The sequence below is a fragment of the Perognathus longimembris genome, chromosome 1, assembly GCF_023159225.1.
Source record: "Perognathus longimembris pacificus isolate PPM17 chromosome 1, ASM2315922v1, whole genome shotgun sequence".
NCBI lineage: Eukaryota > Metazoa > Chordata > Mammalia > Rodentia > Heteromyidae > Perognathus > Perognathus longimembris.
The window spans coordinates 68280478-68308333 of record NC_063161.1 but is presented as its reverse complement, the minus strand read 5'-3'; the positions used below and the strand labels follow the sequence as shown (position 1 = coordinate 68308333).

Sequence of the window (27856 nt, the reverse complement as noted above, 5' to 3'; positions counted from 1 at the left end):
TGACCCCAGGAGAAGGGCTGAAGCAAGCCTGACCTTGCTGTCCCCTACCCATGCACGGAGGACTCTGGGGTTCCCCACAGAGGTTGTACCTGGGAGTAGGGACAACACTTAAGACAGACATCCAGCTAAAACACCCACCCTGGACATGAGGCTAGCTGAGCTCCCCTACCGGCTGTGCCTGTCAGGCTGGGACCTGGTGGGGAGGCCCGGGATGCAGTCCCCATCTTGCCTTTGAAGCTGCTGTTTAGTCGAGATTCCAGTTCTGCATAGACGGCTGACATCTGGGGCAGGGACAAGGGGGGATAAGTCTAGCCCATTCCCACTGCCCCCTACAGGACTCCAACAGGGCCTCAGAGGCCAAGTTATGGCAATCTGCTCCCAGCGGAAGTAGCCACTGAGGTATGTTGGTCTGTGGTCTCTCCTCATCCCACCCCCCAAGGCAGAGAGGAAGTCTTACCATCTTGGGATTAGGGGTCTCAGGAAGGGAGGTGCCATCACCCGCCTGGCGTTCTCCTGGGATCAGAGGAAGAGGCAGCTCTGGGCATTCACTGGGACCTGCTGGGAGGTTGTCATAGAGCTCTAGAAACCCTATCTGAGCTCTCAGGTTCAGACACAGCAGCTCCAGGAGGGAGCTTGCCCTCCAATCTCTGTGGCTGTGCATCTCACCAAATGTAGGAAGGGATAAAAGCCCCAGCCTTTCCCTGGGTATGTGTGTGTCGGGGGGAGGGGTGTTGGGGGGCAGTGGTGCTTACCGCAGCCAAGGCTGGTCTCTAGGCCCTGAGAGCGGAGGAGGCTATGGCGGCACATGGAGGAGGCCCTCAGGGAGCTTCGTGGCTGGGGCTCTGGTGTGGGTTCTGGCGTGGGCTCTGGCTCCAGATCCAGGTCAGATTCAGGCTCTGCTGTAGGACAAGTAGGGGGAGATGAGGGCCTGTGTTCAGCCTCCACAAGTAAGGAGATCAAAGTTAGACATTTGTGTTTCAGGTCAGGGAGCCTCTGAGGCCAGAAACCAAGGTACTTGGAGTACCTGGGAAGACTCAGCTTGAGGACAGGGACAGAATGGGGACTTAAATTATCCCAAGAGAACTCTCAGGCTGCCATGCTCCCATGGTTGCAGTGTCTGGAAAGGTTCCTGGCCTAGCCAAATGTATGGGTGGGTCATGGGCTGCTCAGCTTGCACCCCAAGCTGCTTTTCCCAGCATTGGAGAGCAAACTCTAGGCCTTGTGCATGCAAGGCAAATGCTCTACCCTTTTTTTTTTGTTTTGTTTTTGCCAGTCCTGGGGCTTGGACTCAGGGCCTGAGCACTGTCCCTGGATTCTTTTTGCTCAAGGCTAGCACTCTGCCAACTTGAGCCACAGTGCCACTTCTGGCCTTTTCTATAAATGTGGTGCTGAGGAATCGAACCTAGGGCTTCATGTATACAAAGCAAGTACTCTTCCCACTAGGCCATATTCCCAGTCCTGCTCTACCCCTTGAGTCAAGCCCTCAGTCCTTTTTTTTTTTTCTTTTGTTGGTCGTGGAGCTTGAACTCTAGGCCTGGGCAATGTCCCTGAGCTCTTCAGCTCACGGCTAGAGCTCTACCATTTGAGCCACAGCACCACTTTCAATCTTAGTCCTTTTATCTTTTTGACAGTACCAGGATTTTAACTCAAGGCCTCATGCTTGCTCTGCTTGCTTGTTCATTTGACACTCTATCATTGAGTCATGCTTCTAACCAGGCTTTTGGTTTTCTTTTCTTGTGCCAGTTCTGGGGCTTGAACTCAAGGCCTGCATACTGTCCCTGCTCTGTTTTGCTTAAGACTAGCACTCTACCACTTTGAGCTACAGCTCTACTTCTGTTTTTTATGTGGTTAATTGGAGAAAAAAAATCTCATAGGGACTTTTCTGCCCAGTCTGGCTTTGAACTTGGATCCTTAGATCTCAGGCCCTTGAGTAGCTAGGATTACAGGCATGAGCCACTGACTCGGGGCTCTTTTACCTTTTTTGTTCAAGGCTAGTGCTCTACCACTTCAGGCTTTTTAAAAAAAGTAATTTATTGATGAGTCTTATGGACTTTCCTGCCTGGGCTGGCTTCAGACCATGGATCTTCAGATTTCAGCTTCCTGAGTAGCTAGGATTACAAGCATAAACTCCCAGCTTCCAGTCTGGCTCTTTATTGCTTATTTTGAAGATGGACTCTCAAAAACTTTTCTTCCATGGCTGGCTTTGAATCTTTCTTCTTTTTTTTTTTGCCAGTCCTGGGGCTTGAACTTAGGGCCTGAGCACTGTTCCTGGCTTCTTTTTGCTCAAGGCTAGCACTCTATCACTGAGCCACAGTGCCTTTTCATGGGTTTTTCTATATATGTGGTGCTGAGGAATCGAACCCAGAGCTTCATGTATACAAGGTGAGCACTTTACCACTAGGCCATGTTCTCAGCCCTGGCTTTGAATCTTAATCATCATATCTCATTTTCCTTGGTAGCTAGGATTACAAGATTGAGCCATGCACACCTGGCTACCAATTTCTTGATCTGGGTCCAAAGTTCTTCTTCCCAGGGTTCAAAGGATAGTTGAGATCCTGGTTCCCACTTTGTACATGTCAAATTGGAACACCAGGCAGTTAGGCAGAGTGTCCAAAGTCTTGAGAAATGTTGTATATACTGCATGAAGGCCAAGAGGGGCATACTTTTGCTTGGCACTCAGGCATATCTGAGTAGGAATAGCTTAGAGCAGCAGCTATTCAACTTCATAAGGAAGAACAGCTGTCTGTCTGTTCACCTGATGGGCTGGGCATATGCTTACCTGTCATAGCTGTGTATCCCAGGAAGCATGCAATCTTCTCCTGACAGAGTTCCTGTTCTTCATAGGTTAACAGTTGATAGATGAATTGCCAAAGCACCTGCTTGGCAGGTGTGTCCAGCACAGGGTAGACATCAACAATAAGGGTGTCAATATTCCTGGGAGAAAACACAGGGCAAGGGATTTATTACTTACTGGCTCCCCATAGGAGTGGACAAGGGTGGTACTTTCAAGCCACAGAATTTAGCTCATGCCACGATCCCCAACCTCAAAAGACAGAGCAGTGGACAGGCTGGCAGGACCCAAGGGACAGGATGCTCAGATTCAGATCCCAACCCTGCCACTTACCAGCTAAGTAACCTTCTCTCAAATTACTTAGCCTTTCTGGGTCAGTTTCTGAAAAGTAGCGATAAAAATAGCATCTACCACCAGGCACCGGTGGCTTACACCTATAATCCTAGCTACTCAGGAAGCTGAGATCTGAGAATCGAAGTTTGAAGCCGGCTGGGGCAAAAAAGTCCCCAGGGGATTATTATTTCCAGTTAACAACCCCAAAACTGGAAGTGGCTCTGTGACTCAATTGATAAGAGAGCTAGCCTTGAGCACAGAGGCTCAGGGACAGCACTCAGCCCCTTAGTTCAAGTCCTATAACCAGAAACAAAATAGCATCTACCATGGTGTGTTGGTGGCTCACTCCTGAAATCCTAGCTACTAAGGAGGCTGAGATTGGAGGATCCCAGTTCGAAGTCATCGCAGGCAGGAAAGCCTGTGAGACTCTTAGCTCCAATTAACTACCCAAAACTCTGGAAGTAGAGCTGTGGCTCAAATGGCAGAATGCTAGCCTTGAGCAAAAAGTTTAGGGACAACCAAAAGGGGATGAAAAAGAGAAACAGTACACCACTGGACTAATGGATCAACAAAATATGGTGAATGTATACAATAGAAGATATAAAGAAGTGAAATACACATCAAAATTTGGATGAATCTTAAAATACATTTTACAAGCCAGGCAGTAGTGGCTGACATATGTAATCCTGGCTACTCAGGAAGCTGAGATCTGAGGATCCCAATTCAAAGACAGCCTGGGTAAGAAAAGTCCATGCAACTTTTATCTCCAATTAACTACCAAAAAAGCCAGGAGTGGAGCTGTGGCCCAAGTGGTACAGTACTATCCCTAAGCAAATAAGCTCAGGGAATGTGCCCAGGCCATAAATTCAAGCCCCAGGACTGACACAAAAATACATATATGTACATATCATACATACATACACATATGCTAAGTACAAGAAGCCTAGACACAAAAGCCCACACATTGGGCTAGGAATATGGTTCAGTGGTAGAGTATATGCCTAGCATGCATGAAATCACGGTTTGGATTCCTCAGTACCATATACATAAAAAAGCCGGAAATGGCACTGTGGCTCAAGAGGTAGAGAGTTAGCCTTGAGCAAGAGAAGCTCAGGGGCAGTGCCCAGGCACTGAGTTCAAGCCCCAGGACTGGCAAAAAAAAAAAAAAGTACACACATTATATGATTTCTAATCATATGAAAGGCCAGAATAGGAAAAGCTATAGAGACTAAAAGTAGTTGCTTGATGTCAGGCATTTTGGAGATTCAATCTTGAAGACTTTTCTGCCTGATCTGGCTTCAAACCTGTTTCTCTGGATCTTGGCCTTCTGAGTAGCTACGGTTACAAGTGTGAGTCATTGGCTAGGGTTTCTTTTTTATATGAGGAAGTTCTAAAATTGACTGTAGTGATGGTTATGAACATATCAAAACCTATTGAATTGTCTGCTTACAAGGACAAATTATGTGGCATGTGGATCATATTTTAACAAAACTGTTTAAACAAAAGGGAATAGATTCAAGAGAGACTTGGCACAGACCATGCTAAATAACCCCATGGGGTAGGGAAAGAATACAGCCTGCTACCATTGTGATGCAAAAAGAAAGACCTCATGCTGACACCAGTGGCTCTATACCCTCATGCCTAATAATCCCAGTTATCCAGGAGGCTGAAATCTGAGTGAAGATTGAGGTTTACAGCCAGGCTGGACAAAAAGTCCATGAGACCCTTATCATGCAATGGACCAGTAGAAAGCCAGAAGTGGAGGTATGGCTCAAGTGGTAGAGCACCCGGCTTGAGCAAAAAAGCCAAATAAGAATGGGAGGCCAGTACCAGCACAATGGAAAAAAAATACTTTCATTCCCACCCCAAGGGCCTGGCCCATGGCAAATCTCCACTGTGAGGCTCTCAGGAAGATCCACAAAACATACGTGGCTGCTTCAATCCACAGAGACTATGATTTGTCCATTGTCACATGGCAAATCACGTGACCCCCCAGGCATCAGAGTTGGGCTTTGTTTTAGGGCATTTCTAGAAACCCCCATCTTGGGCCCTTGGTACCAACTGCTGCCATCTTGAATACTTCCCCAAAAGAAGGAGATTGAAGAGGTCCAGGTTGGGGGACCAGGATGGTGAATGTGGGTTAAGATTTGGGGCCCATCCAGGACAAGTGCCCACCACAGTTCTGTCCATCCACCTGTGCTGGAAGAAGCTCTCAAGGGCACGGCAGATCCCATAGCGTTCCGGGGGTGTGAGCAGATGCTCCAGTTGCTGGCTGAAGGTCTTCCCTTGGACCCGGATGCTGGAAGGCAGGATCTCCGCCACCCACTGCAGGGATGTGAGCACTGATGACCGGTTGGGGGAGTCCAAGGAATCAGAGTCTGCAGAGACCAAGGGACAGGGAGAAATGGGTGATCCAGAGGCCCCAGGCCAGATATTTTTTCCCTGGCAGCTAAGGTGTGTCATGCCTGCAGCTAGGGGCTGGGATGGAGGCAGAGCCCTGAGCAGTGTTCCAGCACTGATCATTGGAATCTCTACAGCGCCACCCAGGGGAATTCCTAGGAAGTGCAGCTATAGGTTTGTGGGCAGAGCACCGTCTCCCAATTGGGGTTGTAAATCACGCATGTATGGATGATGGCATTAAGGTCTCACCACTGGCAAATGGGACGATCCCTTCTTCCACTACCAGCGTGGGCATTGCACCACTGCCCTGCAGCATAGACACCACCTTGTCATGAGAGCAGTTTCTGCCAAAGAGACAAGGCCCAGGTGAGGACGTCTACAGCTGGACAAGGACTTGCCAGGACCTTGCCTGTCCTGTGTGTTAACCTGAAGAAAGAAATCCCTGGGCCTTGTGAAACTTGGTTTGTGGCTACCCCAGGGCTGGGAAGATATCCCAGGCAAGAATCCCCCTCCACAGTGAGCCATGAATGGTCCCTCCCATTCTGTGTCTCCAGCATGGGATGAACTGAAGTTTTAGCCTAATAGGCAGAGAGATTCAAGAGTTCCTGCTGGAAGAGGGAAACACTGGGGGGTCAAGGATCTAGAAGTGATCAGGACCACAGCTGGGGTGTCTCAAGAGGCAGGAGGATTGAGGGATGGCTAGACATTAAGCTTGGGGGTTTTTAGTGCCCTCTGACCTCATATCCAGTCCATTGAGGAAGAGAATCCGGTCACCTGACTTGAGGGCAGCATTGTCAGCTGGGCTGCCTGGAAGAAAGAAGACTATGCTGGTAAGATGGGAAGGCCTCACTCTGGACTTGGTGGGCCCTGTATAGCCCTGAAAGCCAACTTAAAGATGGCAAAGGACTCACTGCTAAGTATGCATTTCATTTGCAAACCAACCAATCAGGATGGATATAGGTTTCCCTTCCTTCCTTCCGTTCCTTCCGTTCCTTCCTTCCTTCCTTCCTTCCTTTCTTCCTTCTGCCTTTCCCTCCCTCCCTCCCTCCCTCCCTCCCTCCCTCCCTCCCTCCCTCCCTCCCTCTCTCCCTCCCTCCCTCCCTCCCTCCCTTCCTTCCTTCCTTTTGTAGTGAGGATTGAACCCAGGGACTTGTACTTGCTAGGCAAGTCACGAGCCCATTTTATTTTATTTTGTTTTTCAGACAGAGTCTTGTGCCAACATGGCCACGGCTAGCCTTGGGCCATGATCTTCCTATTTCTGCTTCCCAAATAGCTGGAATCGCTTGGATTATATGCGTGAACCATCAGAGGTAAACCACCCAGCTTTGAGTGGCAATTACTCCTGACATGTAACAATAACACCTGCATCGGAAACACTTGGGAGCAGCTTGCTAACTCTTGATTTTGCCTTGGTAATCTCAAAGGTTGCACCTTTCGGGGCTGGGAATATGGCCTAGTGGCAAGAGTGCTTGCCTCCTACACATGAAGCTCTCGGTTCGATTTCCCAGCACCACATATATGGAAAACGGCCAGAAGGGGCGCTGTGGCTCAGGTGGCAGAGTGCTGGCCTTGAGCAGGAAGAAGCCAGGGACGGTGCTCAGGCCCTGAGTCCAAGGCCCAGGACTGGCCAAAAAACAAACAAACAAACAAAAAAAACAGGTTGCACCTTTCATCTGGGAAGTTGGCTTGTATGGATGTGGATTTTTTCTTTCTGCCTTTAAGTAGCTAAATCTGATTTGGAACCAAGTAGGAGAAATGATAAATGCCCAAATAAAATAATCTCTGATTTGACTTTTCTTTTGGCCGGTGGGGAGAGGAAGGGAGACAGACCAGGGAAGACTTCCTGGGAGAGGTGAGGTGGAGAGGTCTGTTGTCTGGGACCCTAAATAGGGAGAGGGTCACATGGGGTGACTAATCCAATGTAACCTTCCTGGAATGGAGGGGTGGGGGAGGATGCAGGACAGACCAAATCTTATGCCCTGTGGGGTGATTCAAGGATGGAGGGCTCAATTTAGGGCCAGGAGAGGTTTGTGAAGATGAGTACTGCTTGCTCCCTCTGTAACCACTACAGGGATATGAAAGGAAGATTGGTCCTTAAGAAGGAAGAGCCTTCAAGATCCTCAGTTTCCAGGAGCTAGAAGGGTGAGGCTGAGTGGGAGGAGAAGGGGAATCCAAATTTGGTGGACAAGGCTATGTGGGTGCCTCACAGGCTTTGCCACCTCTCTGAGTCTGGCTTTCTGACAAGTCTCAGGTCATAATGGGTTATGGGCAGTCCCCAGCTCTGTCCTGGCTGACTTAGAAGCCAAGAAAGAGTCTCCAGCCTCTCCTGTGGACAAGGAAAAGTTTAGAAGAACCACAAGGTTCACTTGGCTTTGGGTAAACTTGAAGAAGAGATGCCTCAACCCAGGCCTATGACCTCAAGCATCCTAGGTAGGTAGATGCCTTGAGACCCTCAGAAGACAGAGGTTACATGAGATTGCTACCTGGGCAGGTGTTGGGAGGGGGGGAATGGATGAACAACACACACATATACATATATATAGCATATATTGTACACTACTATAAAATATATAGTATACATTGTATATACAATATATTGTACAATATGCTGCATACTATATACATATACATATATGTATATATGCATACACACATATATATAAGTACACATATATAAATACGTGTGTGTGTGTATGCCAGGCCAGGCACCGATGGCTCACTCCTGTAATCCTAGTTACTCAGGAAGTGGAGGCAGGAAATATGTGAGAGACTCTTATTTCTACAAAAAGCAGGAAGTGGAGCTGTGGCTCAAGTGGTAGAGCGCTAGCCTTGACCAAAATAGCTCAGGGAACAGTACCCAGGCCCCGAGTTCAGTAATGACACAGAAATTTTATTCCCTCCCTCCCTCCCTCCCTCCCTCCCTCCCTCCCCCTACCTTCCTACCTAATCTATACACACACACATAGGTAAATTTATCGGGGTCCTTCACCACACCCTGGCTCTTAACCCCTTGGACAAACTGTCCGCTTCTCACCAGGCAGGACAGATTCAATCCATACAGGCCCATGGCCGCGCAGCGTGAAGCCAAAGCTCTTGTTGCCCTTGTAGATGCGGACAGTCCTGGGGATAAAGAAAGGGTTGGGTGGGAGCCGGAGGCTTGCAGTCTCCCTGCCTCCAGCTGCAGAGAATGGGGCCAAGGGCGCGGGAGATGGAGATGTCCCATATCCGGCTCCTGGTAACCTCCCCTGCCCTCCCCGCGGCTCTCGGCGCCCTGGGTACCTGCGTGTGCCCCCGGCACCTGCGCGGCCGCCCAGCAGCGAGGGGGCCTTGCGCGGGGGTGGCTCGTCCGGGCGGCGCGGCGCAGCGCTAGCGCGCGTGGACACTAGGAGGCGCTCGGGCCGTTCTTCGCTGCGGCTCCGGCGGAGTCGCTGGGCACCCTGTGCCCGCCGCGCGCGGCACAGCTTGCCCAGCAGACCCTGCGACACCACCTCGTCGAAGCGCGCCCGGTGCTTCTTGGGGATGAAGATCCTGTGGGGCGTAGGGGATGGGGGGGGCGAGGACCACAGATGGTATCGCCATCGCAACCCAAAGCTGTGGTCGGTGCCACCCGTGGCTCTCCTCCCGGGGTGACCGGGAATCTTGTCTCTCCATTTGTAGAATGTGTGTGTGTGTGTGTGTGTGTGTGTGTGTGTGTGTGTGTGTGTGTGTGTATACACATATACACACAGTACTGGGGCTTGAACTCTGGGCCTTATGCCCTTACTTAGCTTTTTTTTCCCCTTAAGGCTAGTGCCCTACCACTTGAGCCACACCTCCGCTTCCAGCTTTTTGCTGGTTAATTGGAGATGAGTCTGACGGACTTTCCTGCCTGGGCTGGCTTGGAACCACAACTCTCAGATTTCAGCCTCCTGAGTAGTTAGAATCACAAATGAGAGCCACCAGTGCTGGGCCTGTTTCTCCAACTGTGCCCAGACTCTCCCAGTTGGGCCTGGGGACACACTGGAAATGTGCCATTGGCTTACTGCTTCTTTGGGAAATCCCATCAACTGTCCCTCATTACTCTGGTATCTGCAAGGGACCCCACTGCTCCAAAAACCATCTGTGATTGCCTGTCTTCTATCCCAGGTGTCCCTATTCTCTATTTCATGTTATTGTACCCATCAGATCAAGCCCTAAGTAGTCTCCCCCCAAGCCCTCCCCCCCATCCCCCCCTTAACTTGTTTCTAGGTGGTTTTGTTAGAGAGACTCTCAGCTGCCACCTGCCCAAGTCTGCTTTCTCCACACCTGCTTTTTCAAGGTCTGCTTTCCTCCTACCTCTGATTTTCCTCGCTTGCAGTTCCACAGCTGTATACTAGGTTTTGCCAGGTGATAATCTGTCGCCTTCACTCTCACCTCCAAACTTTGGCCTAGGCTACTGCCCTGACTGTCTACTCTCTTTTCGCTCTTCGTAGAAAAATATCTCTCTTCCACACCCAGCATTGGCCTCCCGCCAGTCAGTCTGTATGTGTGTGAGAGCTTAGTGGGGCTTGAAACCTGTGACTTGCTAGTCAAGAACTCTACCACTGGACTAGGGATACGGCCTAGTGGCAAAGAGTGCTTGCCTCGTATACATGAAGCCCTGGATTCAATTCCCCAGCACCACATATACAGAAAACGGCCAGGAGTGTCACTGTGGCTCAAGTGGCAAAGTGCCTTGAGCAAAAAGAAGCCAGGGACAGTGCTCAGGCCCTGAGTCCTAGCCCCTGGACTGGCAAACAAAAACAAAAACAAAAAAAACAAAAAAAACCCTCTACCACTTGAGGGCCCCTCCCACATCTTTTTGCTTTATTTTCAGCTAGAATCTCCTTTTCCCTTCCAGCCTTTTACTGTGATCCTCCTACCTCTGCCTGACAAAGTTAGGATTACAAACATTAACTACCATGCCTAGTTTGTTTTTTTGAAATAAGGTCTTGCTAATTTTATTTTTAATTCACTGGCTTGGCTCAAATCTCTATCCTCTTATTTTTGCCTTCTAAGTAGCTGGGATTACAGATATGCACAGTACCATTGAATTTAATCTTCCATGTGTATAGAGAGCTCTGCCATTTGTGCCAGTCAGGCACTGGGGCTCAAAGCTGAAGGGCATGTGGCTACTGCTCACCAAGTAGTCACCTTGGAGAGGTGGTAGGAGGCATTGCTTCCATGTACAGTTTACACCTTGGGATGAGTCCTGGGTGCCCAGGGATCTCCTCTTTAAGGCTTGCAGTTCTTTGAGACTTGGCTCTGTAGTTGGGCTGCGGGCCACTGTGCTGGGCCAGAGGTTGGCATCTGGGATGGATTTGATACATAGGAGGTCTGCCAACAGCTGAACTACATTTCTGAGTAACAACAGCAGCTCATATCCTGGTGGGCTTTCAGGTCTATGACTGAATCTGAGGCACAGAGCACTCTGCACCTTTCCAGAGCCACACAGCTGGAATCAGAGCCCAGTCTCTTGCACCTCAACAGTGGGCCTCCCTGGCTACACCCCAAGGCTTTCTTCTCTGTTCTTGATACCATGAATCAATGTCAAGGGCATGATGGAGAACAAGGAGGTAGAAGGGGCCAGTAACTTGCAAGCCCCTATCCCCAAGCTGCTCTATACTGCCCATAGCACAGATTTTCCTTAGCCTCAGTGGGGAAGATGAATAAAGCCACAAAACAATGTCAACAGAGTAAGCTGCCTGATGGGAGGGGAGGGGCATCACTCTCTCCCCTTGGCATGCAGTGGCCTGCCTCTTCAGGTCTCAGTGTTCCAGGTGACCAGAAGGCTGGAATGAATGGCCAGCTTAGTCCTGCTAGGAGCCCCTCCCTGCCCACCCTTGGTGATTTCTGCAAATCTGGAGTCTCAGCCTTCTCTCTCAGATGATCACCCAAGATCTCCAGAGCCTGACATTTCCATTTGTTTGGCTTCCATATTCCCCATTCCCTCCTGGTCTCATAGGGAGGGAAGACAAGTTTGTGACTAATCTTCCAATTTTGCGACTCTGCAGGACTTCAGCCCAGCCTAGGCAGGAGCCAGATGACCCAGCCTAGTGCCATCCTACATCCAGCAACAAGAAGAAAAGACCCTGCCTACCCCATCTCTGGAGGAGCCAGGCTGAGTCACCACTTGGGCAGGTGGAAGGAGTCTGGTTGGTCAGTTCCCTGCTTGGTATCCTATGTGCTGGGCTGGAGGCCAGGGCTGTGCTGTAAGCCAGACATCCTTCCTGGCCTGTGAGCCCTCTCCTCTCCATGCTGCAGGGTCTGGCAACCCCAAGTCTGCTCTGATTTGACTAAAGTCATCACAGCCAAGTGCAGTAGAACTGAGTTGATAATAGCAATGGGATCCCTGGGCTTCTCCACCTGTGACAGTCCAGTAAAAGGTGCCCAGGACTCCCGAGTCTCTGTGATGCCAACAAGCTTGAGGCCCAGGACTCACAATGACCTTGCACTCAGGGTCTGCTCTACTATGGGGCTCCCCTACAGTTCCTATTCTCTTCCTGCCCTGGCCAAGCCTCTCCACCCTTAATCATGAGCCAGAGAGTGAACTAGTGGGAATGGAAGAGAGGGCAAGTGTGCCCTGGTTCACCGGGAGAGCATCAGCTTGGGCTGTGAGCGGCAGTGGAGAGGGTAGATGGGTCGTGCCTTCCAATCGCAGGACTCAATGTATTAGATTGTTACCCAGATCACTGGACTCCAGCATTGGCTCCATCCAGTCACCTCAGCCACTGCGGGAAGGGGAGAGGGCTTTTCTATCCTAACCCTTTGATCTAACCACTCCTACCACTGCGCTAAGTTCCACACCTAACACCCCAAACTCCTTTGTACCCACCCACTTTATTTTCACCCTCCCCAGTTCCTGGGCTCCTCCTAGACACCGTGGGTGTCTACCCCAGGGCAAGGAAGCCCCTTTAGGCCCCAGCCCCACCCCCTTTCGTTCAAGTCCCTGGAGGATTCGTTGCGCCCCCGGCGCCCAGGGCGCGCGGTTCCCGAGAACGCGAGGTGCGGCGCGGAAACTACCTAAAGTGCCGAGAGAAGCCCTGGTCCTTCCCCATCTGGATCCGGGACGATGGCGCGGCAGGCGATGATGGGCACGGGGCGGCGGAGTCCACGAGCGGAGCGAGGGCACCGCGCGACTCCACAGGCCTGTACCCGGCTATCGCGGGCAAGGCCCCTCCCGAGCTGCCCGGGCCCGTGGTTCTGCGCCCGCCCCCTCGTGGAGGCCACGCCCACCCACGCTCATCTTACAGGCCACGCCCCATCACAACCTCGACCCTATCCTGTCTCCTCCCTCCCAGTCTAGGCACTCTACAGCTCGCTGGAGCTGGGCGGGGAGATGGTGATGGAGGCTGCAGGCTGTCTATCTCCTTTCCCTAGGCTCCTTTTTCTCTCCGCAGGAGCCGCCCAGCGCCCAGGCCCTCTACACAATCAATGGTCCTCAACACCCTGAGTGTAGCCCCCCGTGCCTTTTGTGGGTCATAAGATTTCCTTTTCTTTTTTTTTTTTTTGCTGGTCCTGGGGCTTGAACTCAGGGTCTGGACACTGTCCCTGAGCATTTTTGTGCTCAAGGCCAGCACTCTACCACTTGAACCACAGCACAATTTCTGGCTTTTTTTGAGTAGTTTATTGGAGATAAGAGTCTCATGGACTGTCCTGCCCCGGCTGGCTCTGAACTGTGATCTTCAGATCTCAGCCTCCTGAGTAGTTAGGATTGATTATAGTGGTGAGCCTCCGGCACCTAGGAGTTTTTTTTTTTTTTTTTTTTTTTTTTTAGAGAGGGTGGCCATTGAACCCATCTCCAGGGCTTAGAGGAGAAATCTCTACCTACCCAGGTGAAGAGGTTGGAGAGGGAGGCCTTGACTGTCATATTGCAGAGCAGTATGTGTGTATGGGGGTGGGGTGGGGGTCCATGCTAGTATTTATAAACTCAAAAGAGATGTGGAGAAGCCCCAGTGGGCTTGACACACCAAGGGAGGGGTGACATGGGGAGGAGGTCCAGGAAAGCCATTGGGTAGGACAAGTGACTAGAAAACATAAGAAAGTAGAGGGTGAGTGCAAGTGAGGAAGAGGCAGGGACAACTTCCAGATGAGGAGAACCTCTCTGATAAAGACAGTGTCCTGTTAGAGGAGAAAGGAGGGAAAGAGCCAGCAAAATATCTGAGTTCTTCCATGGCTCAGGGCCTGAAGTTAGATGCAAGAGCAGATGCTGGACACCAACTCTGTATGGTTGTTCCTGCTAATCTAGAGGCCTGAGTGTGACAGAGGACCCAATTCTGGGATCTGAGGAGTAGGCAAGTCAATCACAGGAAGGACAAGCAGAGCTGACCATCAGCACACCCCAGTGACAGACATCCTAACTCTCGTGACACTGCCACACTGCCCAGAGCACTCAGGGTGGCATTTCTCCCTGGTGGCAACAGGAAGCCAGTCAGTGCCAATGCCCTACCTTGCCACACCATCCTCAGACCGTGTCCTCTTCTTTGCCAGAGAGAGAAATGTCTGACAACATTCACAGTAAGCACAGCTCCCACACCTCTGCAGGGCTACAGCATTCCATCAGGATGGAGCCATTTCTGATGTTTTATGCCAGATGCAATGGCCCAGAACCAGGCCCTTCCAAAGGCCATAAAAACTGTCCTCTGGGCTAAGGACAGACATACAGAGCAAATGATCATCTGGACTTTGGACACACTGCCTCAAGACAAGGTCCTGTGGGCACAGTAAGGGCTCAGATGGGGCCAGCTGCTGGCACATCCGGCTAGGTGACCCAAGCATCAGGAAAAGGGCCAGGGGACAGGCTATAGCTGGGCTTCTCAGAAGTGACTACTCCAATGAGAAAACACTGCCAAAGACTATGCCAGGGAAGCAGTTCTCAATCAGGGCGATTTGGTCACCCCACACTCTTCAGCAGACTTTTGTTACTGTCTAGAGATATTTTTGGTTATTGGAAAATGACATCCGGCCAGATACCAGTGACTCACATCTGTAATCCTAACCACTCAGGAGGCTAATACCTGGAGACTCAAAGGAGAAACAAGGTTCAAAGCCAGCCCAGACAGGCAAATCTGAGAATCTCTTAGCTCCAACTAACCAGTAAAAAGCTGGAAGCTCAAGTGGTAAAGTGTCAGCTTTGAGCAAAAAAGTTAAGCAAGAGTGGAGAAGTCCTGAGTTCAAGTCCCAGTCCACAGAAAGAGAGAGGGGGGAGGGAGAGAGAGAGAGAAAGAGAAAGAAAAAAAAGAAAAGAAAAATGACAACCAGAAAAGAGGTGTGCTAGTGGCATCTAGTGCATAGAGGTCTACATGCCCAGGGTGGTGCCAAACAGTAAAATGGCAGGCCCAAAGTACCAACAGTGCCACACTGAAAGATCTATCTGCTCCCAAGAAAAGAGACCCTGAAACCAAGACTGAGGACACACTATATTCTTTTATCTCTGTACCAGTTTATAAAATTCTCCTAATACAGAACTTAACACAGTTGCGCATTGGTGGCTTATGCCTGTAATTCTAGCTATTCAGGAGGCCGAGATCTGAGGATCATGGTTTGAAGCTAATCGAGGCAGGAGAGTCCCTGAGACTCTTATCTCCAAATAACCACTAAAAAGCTGAAAGTGGTGCTGTGGCTCGAGTGATAGAGCACTAGCCTTGAACACAAAAGCTCAGGGACAGTGCCCAGACCCTGAGTTCAAGCCCCAGGACTGGCACCAAAAACAAAACAAAACCTTGCCACTGAGCAGTGGAGGTGAAGGGGGGGCAGATGGTCCCTTTCCCATCTCTACATTCTCAGTAAACCCCTTTTCTACTTATGGTTGGAAAAGTTCATTTTTATGGTTTCCTACTAAGAACCCTACTGGGAACACATAAGTCTGACCAGCCCTACTTAACAAACTGTAAAGGTCAATTAGCCTACTTAATGAGGCTCCATAAGGAGAGAAATCCGTATTGCACACCCCCCCCCCATCTATTCCCTGTACCTCTAGCTGCTTTCTGTTTCCCTCCTGGCCATGGCACACTTTCCAAACTGCCTGTCCTGTCCTAATTAGAAAGCCATTTTGTCATTTAATCAGACTGGGGTTCCTTTGGGGATGGACCCAAATTAGGCTCTTTCTTCTTTTATGCCAGTCCTGGGCTTGAAGTCAGACCCCAAGTGCCATCTCTTAGCTTTTTTGCTCAAGGCTAGTGCTCTACCACTTGGGCCACAGCTCCACTTCTATCTTTTTGGTAGTTAATTGGAGATAAGAGTGTCACAGACTGTGGCTGGGAATATAGCCTAGTGGTAAGAGTGCTTGCCTCATATACATGAAGCTCTTGGTTCGATGCCCCAGCACCACATATATAGAAAATGGCCAGAAGTGGCGTTGTGGCTCAAGTGGCACAGTGCTAGCCTTGAGCATAAAGAAGCCAGAGACAGTGCTCAAGCCCTGAGTCCAAGGCCCAGGACTGGCAAAAAAAAAAAAAAAAGAGTGTAACGGACTTTCCTGCCAGACTGGTTTTGAATCATGATCCTCAGATCTCAGCTTTCTAAGTAGCTAGAAGTACAGGCATCTGGGATGTCCTAGCAGGTACCCAAGGACCAAACAGACCTAGTGCTTGAGTTCTAACCAATGAGAATAAGCTGGACTTTTTTGAGACAGGTCTCACTATGTAGCCCAGTTTGACCTGGAACTCTTAATCCTCCTGTCTCTGCCTCCTGAATGCTGGAATTATAGATATAGATGTGTATATAGATGTGTGCTACTCCATTGGTTTGTGTAGAGTTGCTTTTTTTTTTTTTTTGGTGGGTCCTGGACCTTGAACTGGGGGCGGGGGGGGGGGGGAGGGGAGCTGGGCTCTGTCCCTGAGCCTCTCTATGCTCAAGGCTAGAGCTCTACCACTTGAGCCACAGGGCCACTTCTGGCTTTTTCTGTTTATGTATTACTGAGGAATTGAACCCAGGGTTTCATGCATGCCAGGCAAGCACTCTACCACTAAGCCACAATTCCAGCCTTGTGTAGAGCTTTAACATGTACTTCACCATCGATTTCCCCTTTTGCTGTGTTAACCTTTCATTTAAACCTGTCTCTCCTCCATGTGGGATCTTCCAGCCTCAGCAATAGTTCACCTCCCCTTCATCCTATGCTGGCACAGCTGGGTTCTGTGTGCCACTGACTCTACCCTTGTCCTCTGTGGCTAGGGGCCCAGCTTTGATGAACTTTCCTTGGGGACTGTCTATGCCTCTTCACAGGATCAATGACCCTCACTGTCTGAGCTACCGTGCTGACACCTGCTGCCTGGGGAGAGAACGGGAGCCTGTGGGGATTCCCAGGAGAGGATGGGGTGGGTGTCTTAGCCATGGGCTGCGGGCTGCTCATCAGCTGGTACTTGGACCTGAGAATCACTGTTAGCTGTGGCAATAGCCCTTCTGTATCCCCTCTGAGCCCTTCCTGAAGATCCTGTAATTGTATCTCTGGCTTGCATGGGCAGCGGTGCCACTGGCAACCAGCCAGTCTGGGAAGTGGAGGGGGATGTTAGGAAGTGGGGGGAGGGTTGTGATGTTGGGGGGCGGTGGCTGAAGCCCCTGGCTGCCAGCCTCACCCTCTGCACCACCCCTTCCTCTAACAGCCTCCCCTAATTTTCCTGTCACACTTGACACCCGCTGACAACACAGCTGCTCTTCCTTGCTCAGGGGCTGCACCCTGGGCATGCTGCGGGTATGGGGCATCCCCAGGTGCCCGGGATCTGAATCGAGCCCCCTACTCCTTTCTCCCTTCCTGACCGATGTCCATCGCCTGGGGACAAGACAGCAGCCTGGAGAGGCGTGGGGACAGCCGCCAGGCAGTGCGGAGGGGACTCGAGGGGGCCTGGGAGGGACTCCAAGCTGAGTGTGGCGGCCAAGTTCCCCGAGGGACAGCTGGGCCGCCGGCAACCTCCCAGGGCCAGCCCCGGCAGGGCGTGGGGGGGGGAGGGGGTGCCCATCTGTCCCCTCCCCAGCTAGCCCTCGGCGCTGGGCACCATCTCGGGGCCAAATTCAGCTCTAGACATAACTTTTTATTATCAGTATTATTAGTTTTCATTTCCTTTCCCCTTACTCACCCTAGGCAGCTCATGTCGCTCGTGTCGGTGGCCTCCGGTGCTTGGCTCCGGCGGGTGGGGGAGGGGGGCCAGCCCCGGCCCTGACATTGGCCAGGCCCAGAGGGAGGGGCAGGCTGCGGGGTGACTGGCAGCGAGGGGAGGGGGCGGGGCGGGACGCTCACGCTCTGACGGTGTTTGGGGGGGCTGTGAGGTGGGGGTGGGGTTGGGAGAAAGCCTGGCAAGACCCAGGCAGAACAAGGCTCACAAGGCTCAGAGAGAGCCTGTTGGGTGGGAAGTTGGCCAAGCAGTGAAGCCCACAAGGAATGAAAGGTGGGCTGGGGTGATTTTTGGGGTCACCTCAGGTCACCCCAGGTGAGAACCCATCAGTATCTTTTTTTTTTTTCCATCAGTATCTTTTTTCTTTTCTTTTTCCTTTCTGACTAGCAGACTTAATGGTGAGTCGAAGGCAGAGCTGAACTGGTTCTAAGTTATGTGATGGCCACTAATAGGCTGTGTGGTTTCTGGGCAGCCTCTGAACCTCTCTGAGTTTGTCTGCCTCTGTGAAACGGGGTTAGTCGTGTGGCACAGAGGGAACTCAGTGACCCAGTGTCCAGCTAGGGCCACGAAGCTCTTTAGCACATGTCTTTCACCATCATCAAAGAGCATGGTGGCTCACGCTCTTATTTTATTTTGTTCATTTGTTTTTGCTGGTCCTGGGGCTTGAACCCTGGGCCTGGGCACTGTCCCTGAGCTTCTTTGGCTCAAGGCTAGTGCTCTACTACTTGAACCACAGTTCCATTCCCAGCTTCTTCTGGGTAGTTTTATTGGAGATCCTCAAATCTCAGCCTCCTAAGTAGCTAGGATTACAGGTATGGGCCACCTGTCCCCCACAAGTGGATCATGCTTTAAATCCTAATTACTTGAGAGGAAGAGATAGGGAGATTGAGGTTCCATGCCTGCCCAAGAAAAAAAAAACGGAGATTCTTATTTGGAAAAATAATTAAAATAAAATTTTAAAAGTTCCCCCTCTATGTGGCTCAACTAGTAGAGCATCTTTCCAGCAAAAATGAGGCTCTGAGTTCAAACCAGTACTGCCAAAAATAAATAAAAATATAATAAAGGCACCAAAAGGACATAGAATAACAGCTGCCTGCTGTACAAGGGTGAATGTCATGATCCCCACCACCTAAGCTTCCTATTTTCACATTGTGCCACTGGTTCCTCTTAGTAAAGAACCCAGAGCCAAGCGCCAGTGGCTCACACCTGTAATCCTATCTACTCAGGAGGCTGAGATCTGGAGGGTCAAAGTGTGAGGCCAGCTCAGGCAGAAAGCTCACTAGATTCCATCTTCAAAATAATAAGCAAAAATCAGAGCTAGAGGCATGACTCAAGTGGTTAAGAATGCCAGCCTACAAAACCTAGTACTGCCATAAATATAAAACAATCCAGGAGTATTTTGGTATCATGTTGGTATCAAGTGGGTGACATGACATCACAAGTGTCCTCTCTGAGGTCACTGCCCAGCACTGGTCACCATCATGTAAGACGAGGCCCTGGCATCTGGTAACACCAACAGCTGCCTTCTCTAGTGGGCTTTCCAGGCTACAGACCCTCGGTGGTCTCCCTAAGCTGGTGGAGTGCTCTGAGCTGATGATGGGTGGGAGGGAGGGAGGCCAGTCTAGTGTGACACCCACCCAGTGTCTGCCTATTCTTGGCCCCATCAGAAGTACCTGAGGTTGTCCAGGAGTGGCCCCCATGCCTCTCTGGGCAGCGCCAGGGCAAGAGCCCACACCAGTTCATCCACCTGCTGTTCAGTTGCAAACTGTTTTAGAGCGGTGAACACCTGCTCCTTGGCAACTGGCTGGTCCCCCAAGATTTCATCCACCTGCAAGGAGGGATCCAAGGCAAAACCATACAGACTTACCAATTTCCCCCACTGTTCCTCAGTTTATCTCCATAGGGTAACTAACAAGGGTAGCACTTTGCCCATAGGACTTAATTTCCAAACTCATGGCCACCCCTCTATGCTTTTTTCCTTTTTAAGTCCAAGCAAGAGTTGACAGAAGTGAAGACTTGCAGGAAAGCCATTTACAGGGGGGCCAGTGCACAATATCCATCTAGCTTGTGAGGTTATGGAATCAGGGTCCAAATCCAGGTATGGCTATTCTAATAAAAAATACGAAGGGTCAAAGGAAGGCTGGATGTGGTGGTGTACTCCTGTAGTCCCAGCATTCTGGAAGCTGTAGCAGGAACATTATGATTCTAGACCAGCCTAGGTTACATGTTGGAAGGAAAGAAGAAAGAAAAGAAAGAAAGGAGATAGGAGAGAAGGAAGGGAGGAAGGAAGAAGGGAAGGAAGAAGGAAGGAAAGCAGAGGGGAAAAAGAGGAAGAGAGTGGGAGAGGGAAGATCAAATGAATCAATACAAGAGATTACACATGTGCCAGGTACTAATTGCTAGTTACTATTATTATAATGCTATGCTTGGTTCCACAGCACTGTGTGAGGTCCCACAGAGTGCATCCTGGCTGTGGAGCACATGGTCCAGTCTTGAATTTTGACTCTCTCAGCTCTCCCTCCAGGCTTTTGCTTCCTTTTTCCATGTATATCTGTTCAGAGCACTCTGTGGCCATCAACCATGAACCTGCAGATGCACACATTTCTGGAATGTCGCTGTGTTTGTGTATGTGTGTGCATGCATGTGTGGGCATGCACGCTGGTACTGGGGCTTGAACTTAAGGCCTGGACACTCTCCCTTAGCTTTTTTGTGCTCAAGGCTGTGCTCTGCCACTTGAGCCACAGCTCTATTTCTAGATTTTTGCTGGTTATTTGGAATCCCACAAACTTTTCTTCCGAGTCTGGCCTTGAACTTAGATCCTCAGATCTCAGCCTTCAGAGTAGCTAGGATTACAGATGTGATCTATTGGTGCCTGCTAGTCATGCTTAGTCTGAGTCTTCAGCACTGATTCTGTGAACTCAGAATAAGTTCCTACAAATTCCTTTCTGGCCTGTCAGGGAGTCAGGTTCTATTTTTGTTTATTTATTTTTCATTTGCATTACTAGGGTTTGAACTCAGTGCCTTCCATTTGCTGAGCAGGTACTCTACCTCTTGAGCTACCTCATCAGTCCTTTTTGCATTTTGGTTATTTTTGAGATAAGGTTTTTGTTTTGTTTTGTTTGTTTTGCCAGTCCCGGAGCTTGAACTCATGGTCCCCAAGCTGTCCCTGAGCTTTTGTACACAAGGCTAGCTCTCTACCATTTTGAGCCACAGCTCCATTTCTGGCTTTTTGTGGTTAATTGGAGATAAGGAGTCTCATAGACTTACCTGCCCAGACTGGCTTTGCACCACCACAATCCTCAGATCTCAACTTCCTGAGTATCTAGGATTACAAGTTTGAGCCACCAGCACCTGGTCTCATTTTAAAAAACATAGTTGGGCCAACCTGGACTGTGATACTACTATTTGTGCATCTATACATCTCAAAGATAACAGAGATGATACTACCACATCCAACCATTGAGATGGACTCTTCCACATGTTTTGCTTGAGTTAGCTTCAAACCTCTATCCTTTAGCCACCCGCTTCTCCTTGGCTCCCCAGATCTAAATAAACTCACCTCATCAGGGAGCCTTTCCTGACTACCCTGTCAAAGTGGCCTCTTTCACTTTCTCCTGTACTGTGTTATTCCCTTATGGTCATTATGTAGAATCTCTTATTTATCAGTTTGTCCACTTGCTGATAGTTGATTTGTTGATTGTTGTGTTAGTTGTAAGAGACCAGGCTCCTTGTTGGTGTGTGTGTGTGTGTGTGTGTGTGTGTGTGTCACACTGGGGAGTAGACCACTTGGAAGTTGGTCCTCTACCACTTGAGCCATTCTCTCACCTCTTTTTGCTTTGAGTTGTTTTTCAAATAGGTTCTTATGCTTTTTTCTTGGGTCACTCTTGGACTATGATTTTCCTATCTCCACCTCCTGAGTAGCTGGGATTATAGATATGTGCTTGATTTTTTTTTTGCCAGTCCTGGGACTTGAACTCAGGGCCCGGGCACTGTCCCTGAGCTTCTTTTGCTCAAAGCCAGCATTCTGCCACTTGAGCCTCAGCACCAGTTCTGCCCTTTTCTGTTTATGTGGTACTGAGGAATCGAACCCAGGGCTTCATGCATGCTAGGCAAGCACTGTACCACTGAGCCACTTGCTCAGATTGCCTGAATTTATTTTTTTTAGATATTCTCACTTTATAATTTAATCTGGCCTAGAGCTCACAGTTTTCTTGCCTCAGCTTCCCTAGCTCTGGCACTACAGTTATGCCCCACTATACCCAGGTCCCTTGCTTGTCTTATTCATGGCTGTTTCTCCTGTCCTAAACATCATTAGGCTACAATCAATTACTTCTAAGTGCATGAGGAACTTCTAAGTTTCTAATCTCTCCGGTCTCCTTCCTCTCCAATTATGTAAATGTTCTAGTCTCTTATAAACTAAATTAAATAAAGCAATAATTCCACCCCCCTCTCCCCAGGGTGGGGATGTGGCCTAGTGGGAGAGTGCTTGCCTTGCATACAAGAAGCCCTGGGTTCGATTCCTCAGGACTACCATATATAGAAAAAGCCAGAAGTGGTGCTATGGCTCAAGTAGTAGAGTGCTAGCCTTGAGCAAAAGAAGCTCAAGGAGTTCAAGCCCCAGGACTGGCAAAATAAAATTTAAAACAAAGCAATAATTTCTCCTTGACCCCACAACCTGATCATCCTCTTCCCTTTTCCAGTCCAGAGTTGTCTACATGTTCTATTTCCCTTAACTGGTATAGTCTGCCTGCTGGCTTGCCTGCTGCATAACTCTGCTCTGTCCAAGGTTCCCTGACTGTGTCTTACATCTTGATCTTTGGCCTGAGCTCAGTCCTGAGCTTCAGAACTGTCCATCTGCTTTCTAGATAGTTTCACCAGGGGAATATGCACAGCCAGCTTTTCAGATAGGCTTGAATAGGCACTTTCAGGAGGCTTTGAAGGATTCCAGGCCAAGGTCACTTTTTATGCTTGTCTAAATGCTAGTACATTCTCACTATGACTGTACACCATCATGGATGCCTCACTGTTTGACTCCTATCCAACCCCTGGCACACAGTAGGCCCTTAGTGCATGAACCTAGAACTGACCCAAAGGGTGCAATTGCATTGCATTTCCTGCAGGTCTCCTGCTGACCTCTGTTGTTCTTTCAGTGGGTTGGGTGGGCTGCAACACCAGGCACCCACTCCTTATGCTACAGAGAGGGCTGATAATTTGAGACCAAACGCAGCAGCCTCCATTCAAAGGAGAACATGGCTAGCTACAAAGATGCTTTATGTAAGAAAGAAGAAAAAATAGTTCTCCCTCCTGGGGACCTTGCCACAGTGTGGTTTCAGTGTCTGTTATTACCTAGATGTTCTCAACCTACATCCAAGCATGTGGCACTATCACAGGATGCTAATGGATGTTCTATTAAATATCAGCTACTTCAAGGAGGAAAAACTGGGGCAGGCAGAATGCTGGGAAAACCCAGTGGGAAGCTGGTTACTGAAAGTCAGTAGGGGCCTTTCAGAGGCTCTTCATTTTCCAGATGCTCTTTTATTAGGATTCATTCACCTTTTTAGGAGTGTTTGATGACTCATAACCTACCACTTCCAACTCCTTGTTGCCAGGAAATAGATCCTAGCTAACCTATATACTCAAAGTTTTCTCCTTAGCTAGTCCTGCTTCCTGCTTAGGTTTGCCTATCCATCATGCCCTGTTGGGGGGATAAACATGCCTCCTTCCAACACTTCAGGTCATCTGGGATGGTAGCAGACATTGTTAATTATTAACAATATTTCTAGCTCTTTATGGAAACACAAAAAGCTATATTTTCCAGCAACCTCTGGGAAGAGCAGTGTGACTAGTTCTGACCAATGAGCATTGATTAGAAGTGATGTCATAAATCCTGAAGCAAAATTTCCCTCATCCACTTCTTGTTCCTTTTTGGGGAACCTGGAGGTTTTCCTATTAAGATGAGGAAATGCTCAGATCTCACCTGGACATCAGTGGCTTTAGGATGTGGCCTGGACTTCCAGAAGATTTTATGTAGGTGAAAGATAACTATAAGTGAAAAGGCACTGAGATGTTGGTTTGTTTGTAGCAGCAGAACCTATTCTGGGTATAGGAAGAAAGTCACTAATTTTTGTGTTTTTCAGCACTGAGAATGGAGTCTATGGACTTGGCACAGCCTAATCAGTTGCTCTCTACCCCTAAACTACACATTAAGACTAAGAGTGAGGCAGCAACTCCATTCTGCAAAAACCATAACTTTGGAGGAGTTGAATATTGGTGATGCAGGGAAACTACAAGTGAATCCTGTGTACACGTTGAATTTATCTCAGAGTGTGTTCTCAGGAGTGTAGGCTGAGAGGGGGCCATCCCAAGTCATAGCATGGAGAAGCTCCTAAAGCGTCATTTCAGAAGGAGTAAGGAGTATACCAAACTTGGACATTGGAGGAGGCTGGAGATCTGGTATTTAAGCAGTGGACTAGGTGATATTTTCTCCAATAACTGAATTCAAACAGGATTTCTAGGCCAGGCCCTGATAAGGACAGGACTGGACAGTTCCCCGTCTGTGGAGGACAAGTCTGGTAATGAAAATAGCCTGGTCATAGTTGTGCACTGAGATTTGAGGATCAAGGTTCAAAGCCAGGACAGGCAAGAAAGACCACGAGACTCTTATCCTCCATTGACTACCAAAATGGCAGAGGTGGAGACATATGTGGTAGAGTGATAGCCTTGAACAAAAAAGCTCAGGGACAGCGCCCAGGTCCTGAGTTCAAGCCCAGGACAGGCACAAAAAAGAGGGGGAAATAAAACAATCCCCTTCAAGCAGATGAACAGAAATTAGAAAATTAGGTACAGGATCCTGAAGCTCGAGCCTCATTCGATTACAATCTGTCTCTAGGAATGGGCTCAGTCTTAGCCCCGCCCACGAGCACCGCCCACTTACTGACAAGTCCCACCCCTCGCATCACCCATCCACCAATCAGCCCTGCATGCAGCCCACTCGCACCCACCGACCACACCCCTCGCGCTGCACCTTGCGGCTGAACTCCTGGGCTTTGTGCCTGCGCTCTCGGTGCACTGCGTCGGGGCGCTGGCGACCCGCCAGGCGCAGCAGCTCGCGGCCCAGGGCAAGGACGCGGCCCGGGCGCGCGGCCCTCAAGGCTGCGGGCAGGGCCGCGGTGCCGCCCTCGGGACCTGGGAGCACGCCCAGGCTGGGTGGCACCCGGGGACAACGCCGTGCCAGGTGCACCAGGCGCTCGCGGCTCAGGTCCCCCACGGCCAGCCCCTCCACCTCCAGGATCTGGTCGCCGGGCCGTAGCCCCCCGGCGTGTGCGCTGCTCCCCTCGGCCACCTCCAGGACGAAGCAGGGGCCAGAGCCGCCCAGCCGGAAGCCGAAGTCCTCGGGCCAGCCCTGGTTGGTGGCCTCCATGGCAGCCGTAACAGCGGCAGTGTGACTGGAATGGGAAAGAATGGGGATTTCTTGGGATCTTGTCCGGGAGGCCCAGGACACGTGCTGATCTGGGCCTCTATTTCCCCCTGTCTCCTCCTTCTGTCTGTCCGTCCATCAATGCTTTTCTCCTTCCCCATTCAGCAGCCTGTTTGGTTTGAGTCCTACCTGTCTGACTCTAAATCCAGGTGGAAGAATGGTGAGGCCACAGCTCAGAAGAATGTGATTAGAGGGGGGAAGGCAGAATGGGCAGTGTCTGGTGGACTCCCAGGGCTCTTAACCTCACAGAGGCAACGGTTAAGGGGGCTAAGAGATTGGAGTGTGTGGTCCTTAGAAAGGGGTGAGCGGAGGACCCCTGGAATGGTGGTTCCTGTCTGTAATCTCAGTATTGGGGGTGGGGGGGCTGAGGCAGGAGGATCGTGAATTTGAGGCCAGCCAAATCTACTAGTGAGACCTTGTCTCCAAAAATAGGATGGGAGGGGCAGAGGAGAACTGGAACTGCGCCTCAGTGCCCCCTGGTCACCAGTGACCAAGACAAGGGTTTCTGAAGACATCACTCATTGTAGGGGACGGCTATGCCTTTAAGACCTGGGGTGGCTCTAGCCACTCCCATCTCCTTCCATGTTCTGCCGGAAGAGAAGCCAAAGCAGCCCCGCCTCTCAGAGGACAGCACGTGTCTCATGGTGGCGGGGCTGAGACATTGGCGGCGGAGCCAAGAGGTCTCCCCTCTACGGGAAGTTCGTGACATCACCATGATGGACACGCTCATTAGCCTATCGTTGCCACCTGGCCAGTCCCTCTCCTTCCCGCATCACTGCTGGTATAAGTGTATTTGCCCTCCCCCTTATTAAACAAGAACACTCCTTGAGGGTTCTCTGAGAAGTCCACGCCCCTGTGTCTTCCTTGGGAAATATGGGGAGGGGGCAGGACATTCTCCCGACCACAGGCTGACCTAGGCTGCACGTGGCCTTGACTCCCGCAGTTAATCCCTACTGGCCAGGGGATGCGTTGAGGGCGATAAGAGGACCACATGGGAGAGGTGGATAGGCCCAGGACCTCCACTAGGATGGAGGTAGAGCTAAGCCCTGCAACTCATATTTTCCTTAGCATTGGACTTTACTTTTTATAGTATTGGGGTTTACACTTGGAGCCTGGCACTTGAGCCACATCTGCCCTTTTCCTTTGATTATTTTTCAGACTGGGTGTCAGTGCAACTGTGCAACCCTTCCAATAGCTGGGATTACAGATATGTATTGCCATGCCCCACCCTGAACTTTTATTATTTTAAGACAGTTCTTTTCTTGGTAAGTCAAAGGCAGATGTCCCTTCCTAAAGGTCTTCATTGGTGTTTTAGCCAATGAGGTTACACCTTTTCCCAAGGGGTTGTTTTACTGTTTGGTTTCTGTGGTAAACCCACTTTTCACAGCCCTTTCCTTACTGTTCCCTGCACCTTCATCCCTCTTCTTATTTACATATCTGTTCAAATTTACATATATTTTCATATTTATATATCTGTTAGAATACCCTTCACAGTCCAACATGAAGAAGCCTGATGCTCATTTGTTACCCAGGAAGAAGCTTTACAAATCTCTCTAGTTCCAGACAGTAGAGTGCATCTCAAGATAGGAGGTCACCCCTCTGAGGAATGGTAGAGCCAGTCCCGAAGAACACCACTCAATCCTCAGTTCAGCAGGTCCCACAAAGAAAGGGTGAGTGGCTGCTGAGCCTGAGGCCCATACTTCCCCTGCAAATGCACACCTATTCTGACCAACACACCTACACTGGGTGGCAAAGGCCAGAACACACATCCTTAAAACCTCTACAACCATCCTAGGAGTCCCCAGGGCACTTAAGAGGCTGCAGTTTCCCGGGGCTTCTGAACCAGGTTATACTCTTTGATGTGTCTCCCAACCCTGCAGATGGACCCAAGCTCTTCTATTTACTCAGAGCCCAGAGAATGGCTGTTCTCTTCTCCTGCACCAGCCGTTCTCTCCTCCTGCACCAGCTCGAGGCTGATTAGGTTATCTCAGGACATGAGTGGAGGCATCTTAGAGACCCCATTCCAAATTATGGGGTAGTAGACCCACTCCCAGCATTTGCTCACCTTCAACGCTGATAATTGTTGTGGCCACAAATGACAAAGCACAGCGCTCTAGGAATGCCGGGGGGACACTTGCTTTTTGTGGACTCTCTGCTGCTCAGGGCTCTGGCATCAGTTACTGATGCACTCACGGGGACAGCTGGAGTTTCTAAGGCAAAGTGATCCTCCGAGTAACCTGAGAAGGCCCTTGTTACCAGGTAGACCAGCAGGATGCTGGGCAGCTTGGCCAAGACCCAGGCTGGCTGGCCCCTACTGCATGGTCCTAGGGGGCAAGCAGCCATCTCCAGGAAGGAAGTGGAGACTTACTGGGGCTTTTCCATCCATGAGGCTCAGGGGGTTGGCAGGTGTGTGGAGAGGGCTCCTTAGGGCTACTTCAGGGTGGCAGTGGCTGTTGGTTCAACTGGACCAGTGACCAACTTCCTCTAATCAGGCCCTGCCTCCCAATACTCTATTCAGTGATGAACTTACCACTGGGTTGGTTAATCCATTGATGAAATTCATTGATGAGTTTACACCCTTGTGATCCAACTTCCTTTCAGCAGTAGCCACCAACGGGGCCTTCAGAAAACATAGGAGCCTTTGGGGACATTTTGTATACAAATAGGAACAGACTCTAAAGTAGTAAATAATAATAGATCAAGCTGGGTGCCTGTGGCTCACACCTGTTATCCTAGCTACTCAGGAGGCTG

General features: G+C 50.0%; 1 protein-coding gene across 1 annotated transcript in view; it reads right to left on the bottom strand.

Moving 5' to 3' along the window:
• LOC125350259 (Grid2 interacting protein) overlaps positions 1-25048 on the bottom strand; it is a 37107-nt gene extending 12059 nt beyond the window's left edge. The window contains exons 1-11 of the mRNA XM_048344672.1: positions 24620-25048; positions 19302-19456; positions 8804-9052; positions 8559-8644; positions 6262-6331; positions 5774-5868; positions 5319-5502; positions 2780-2934; positions 753-899; positions 458-555; positions 179-281 (exon numbers count right to left, since the gene is read on the bottom strand). Coding sequence (XP_048200629.1) covers positions 179-281; positions 458-555; positions 753-899; positions 2780-2934; positions 5319-5502; positions 5774-5868; positions 6262-6331; positions 8559-8644; positions 8804-9052; positions 19302-19456; positions 24620-25048 — 1771 coding nt within the window. The remainder of the gene's footprint in view (positions 1-178; positions 282-457; positions 556-752; positions 900-2779; positions 2935-5318; positions 5503-5773; positions 5869-6261; positions 6332-8558; positions 8645-8803; positions 9053-19301; positions 19457-24619) is intronic.
• Positions 25049-27856: the final 2808 nt, after the last annotated feature.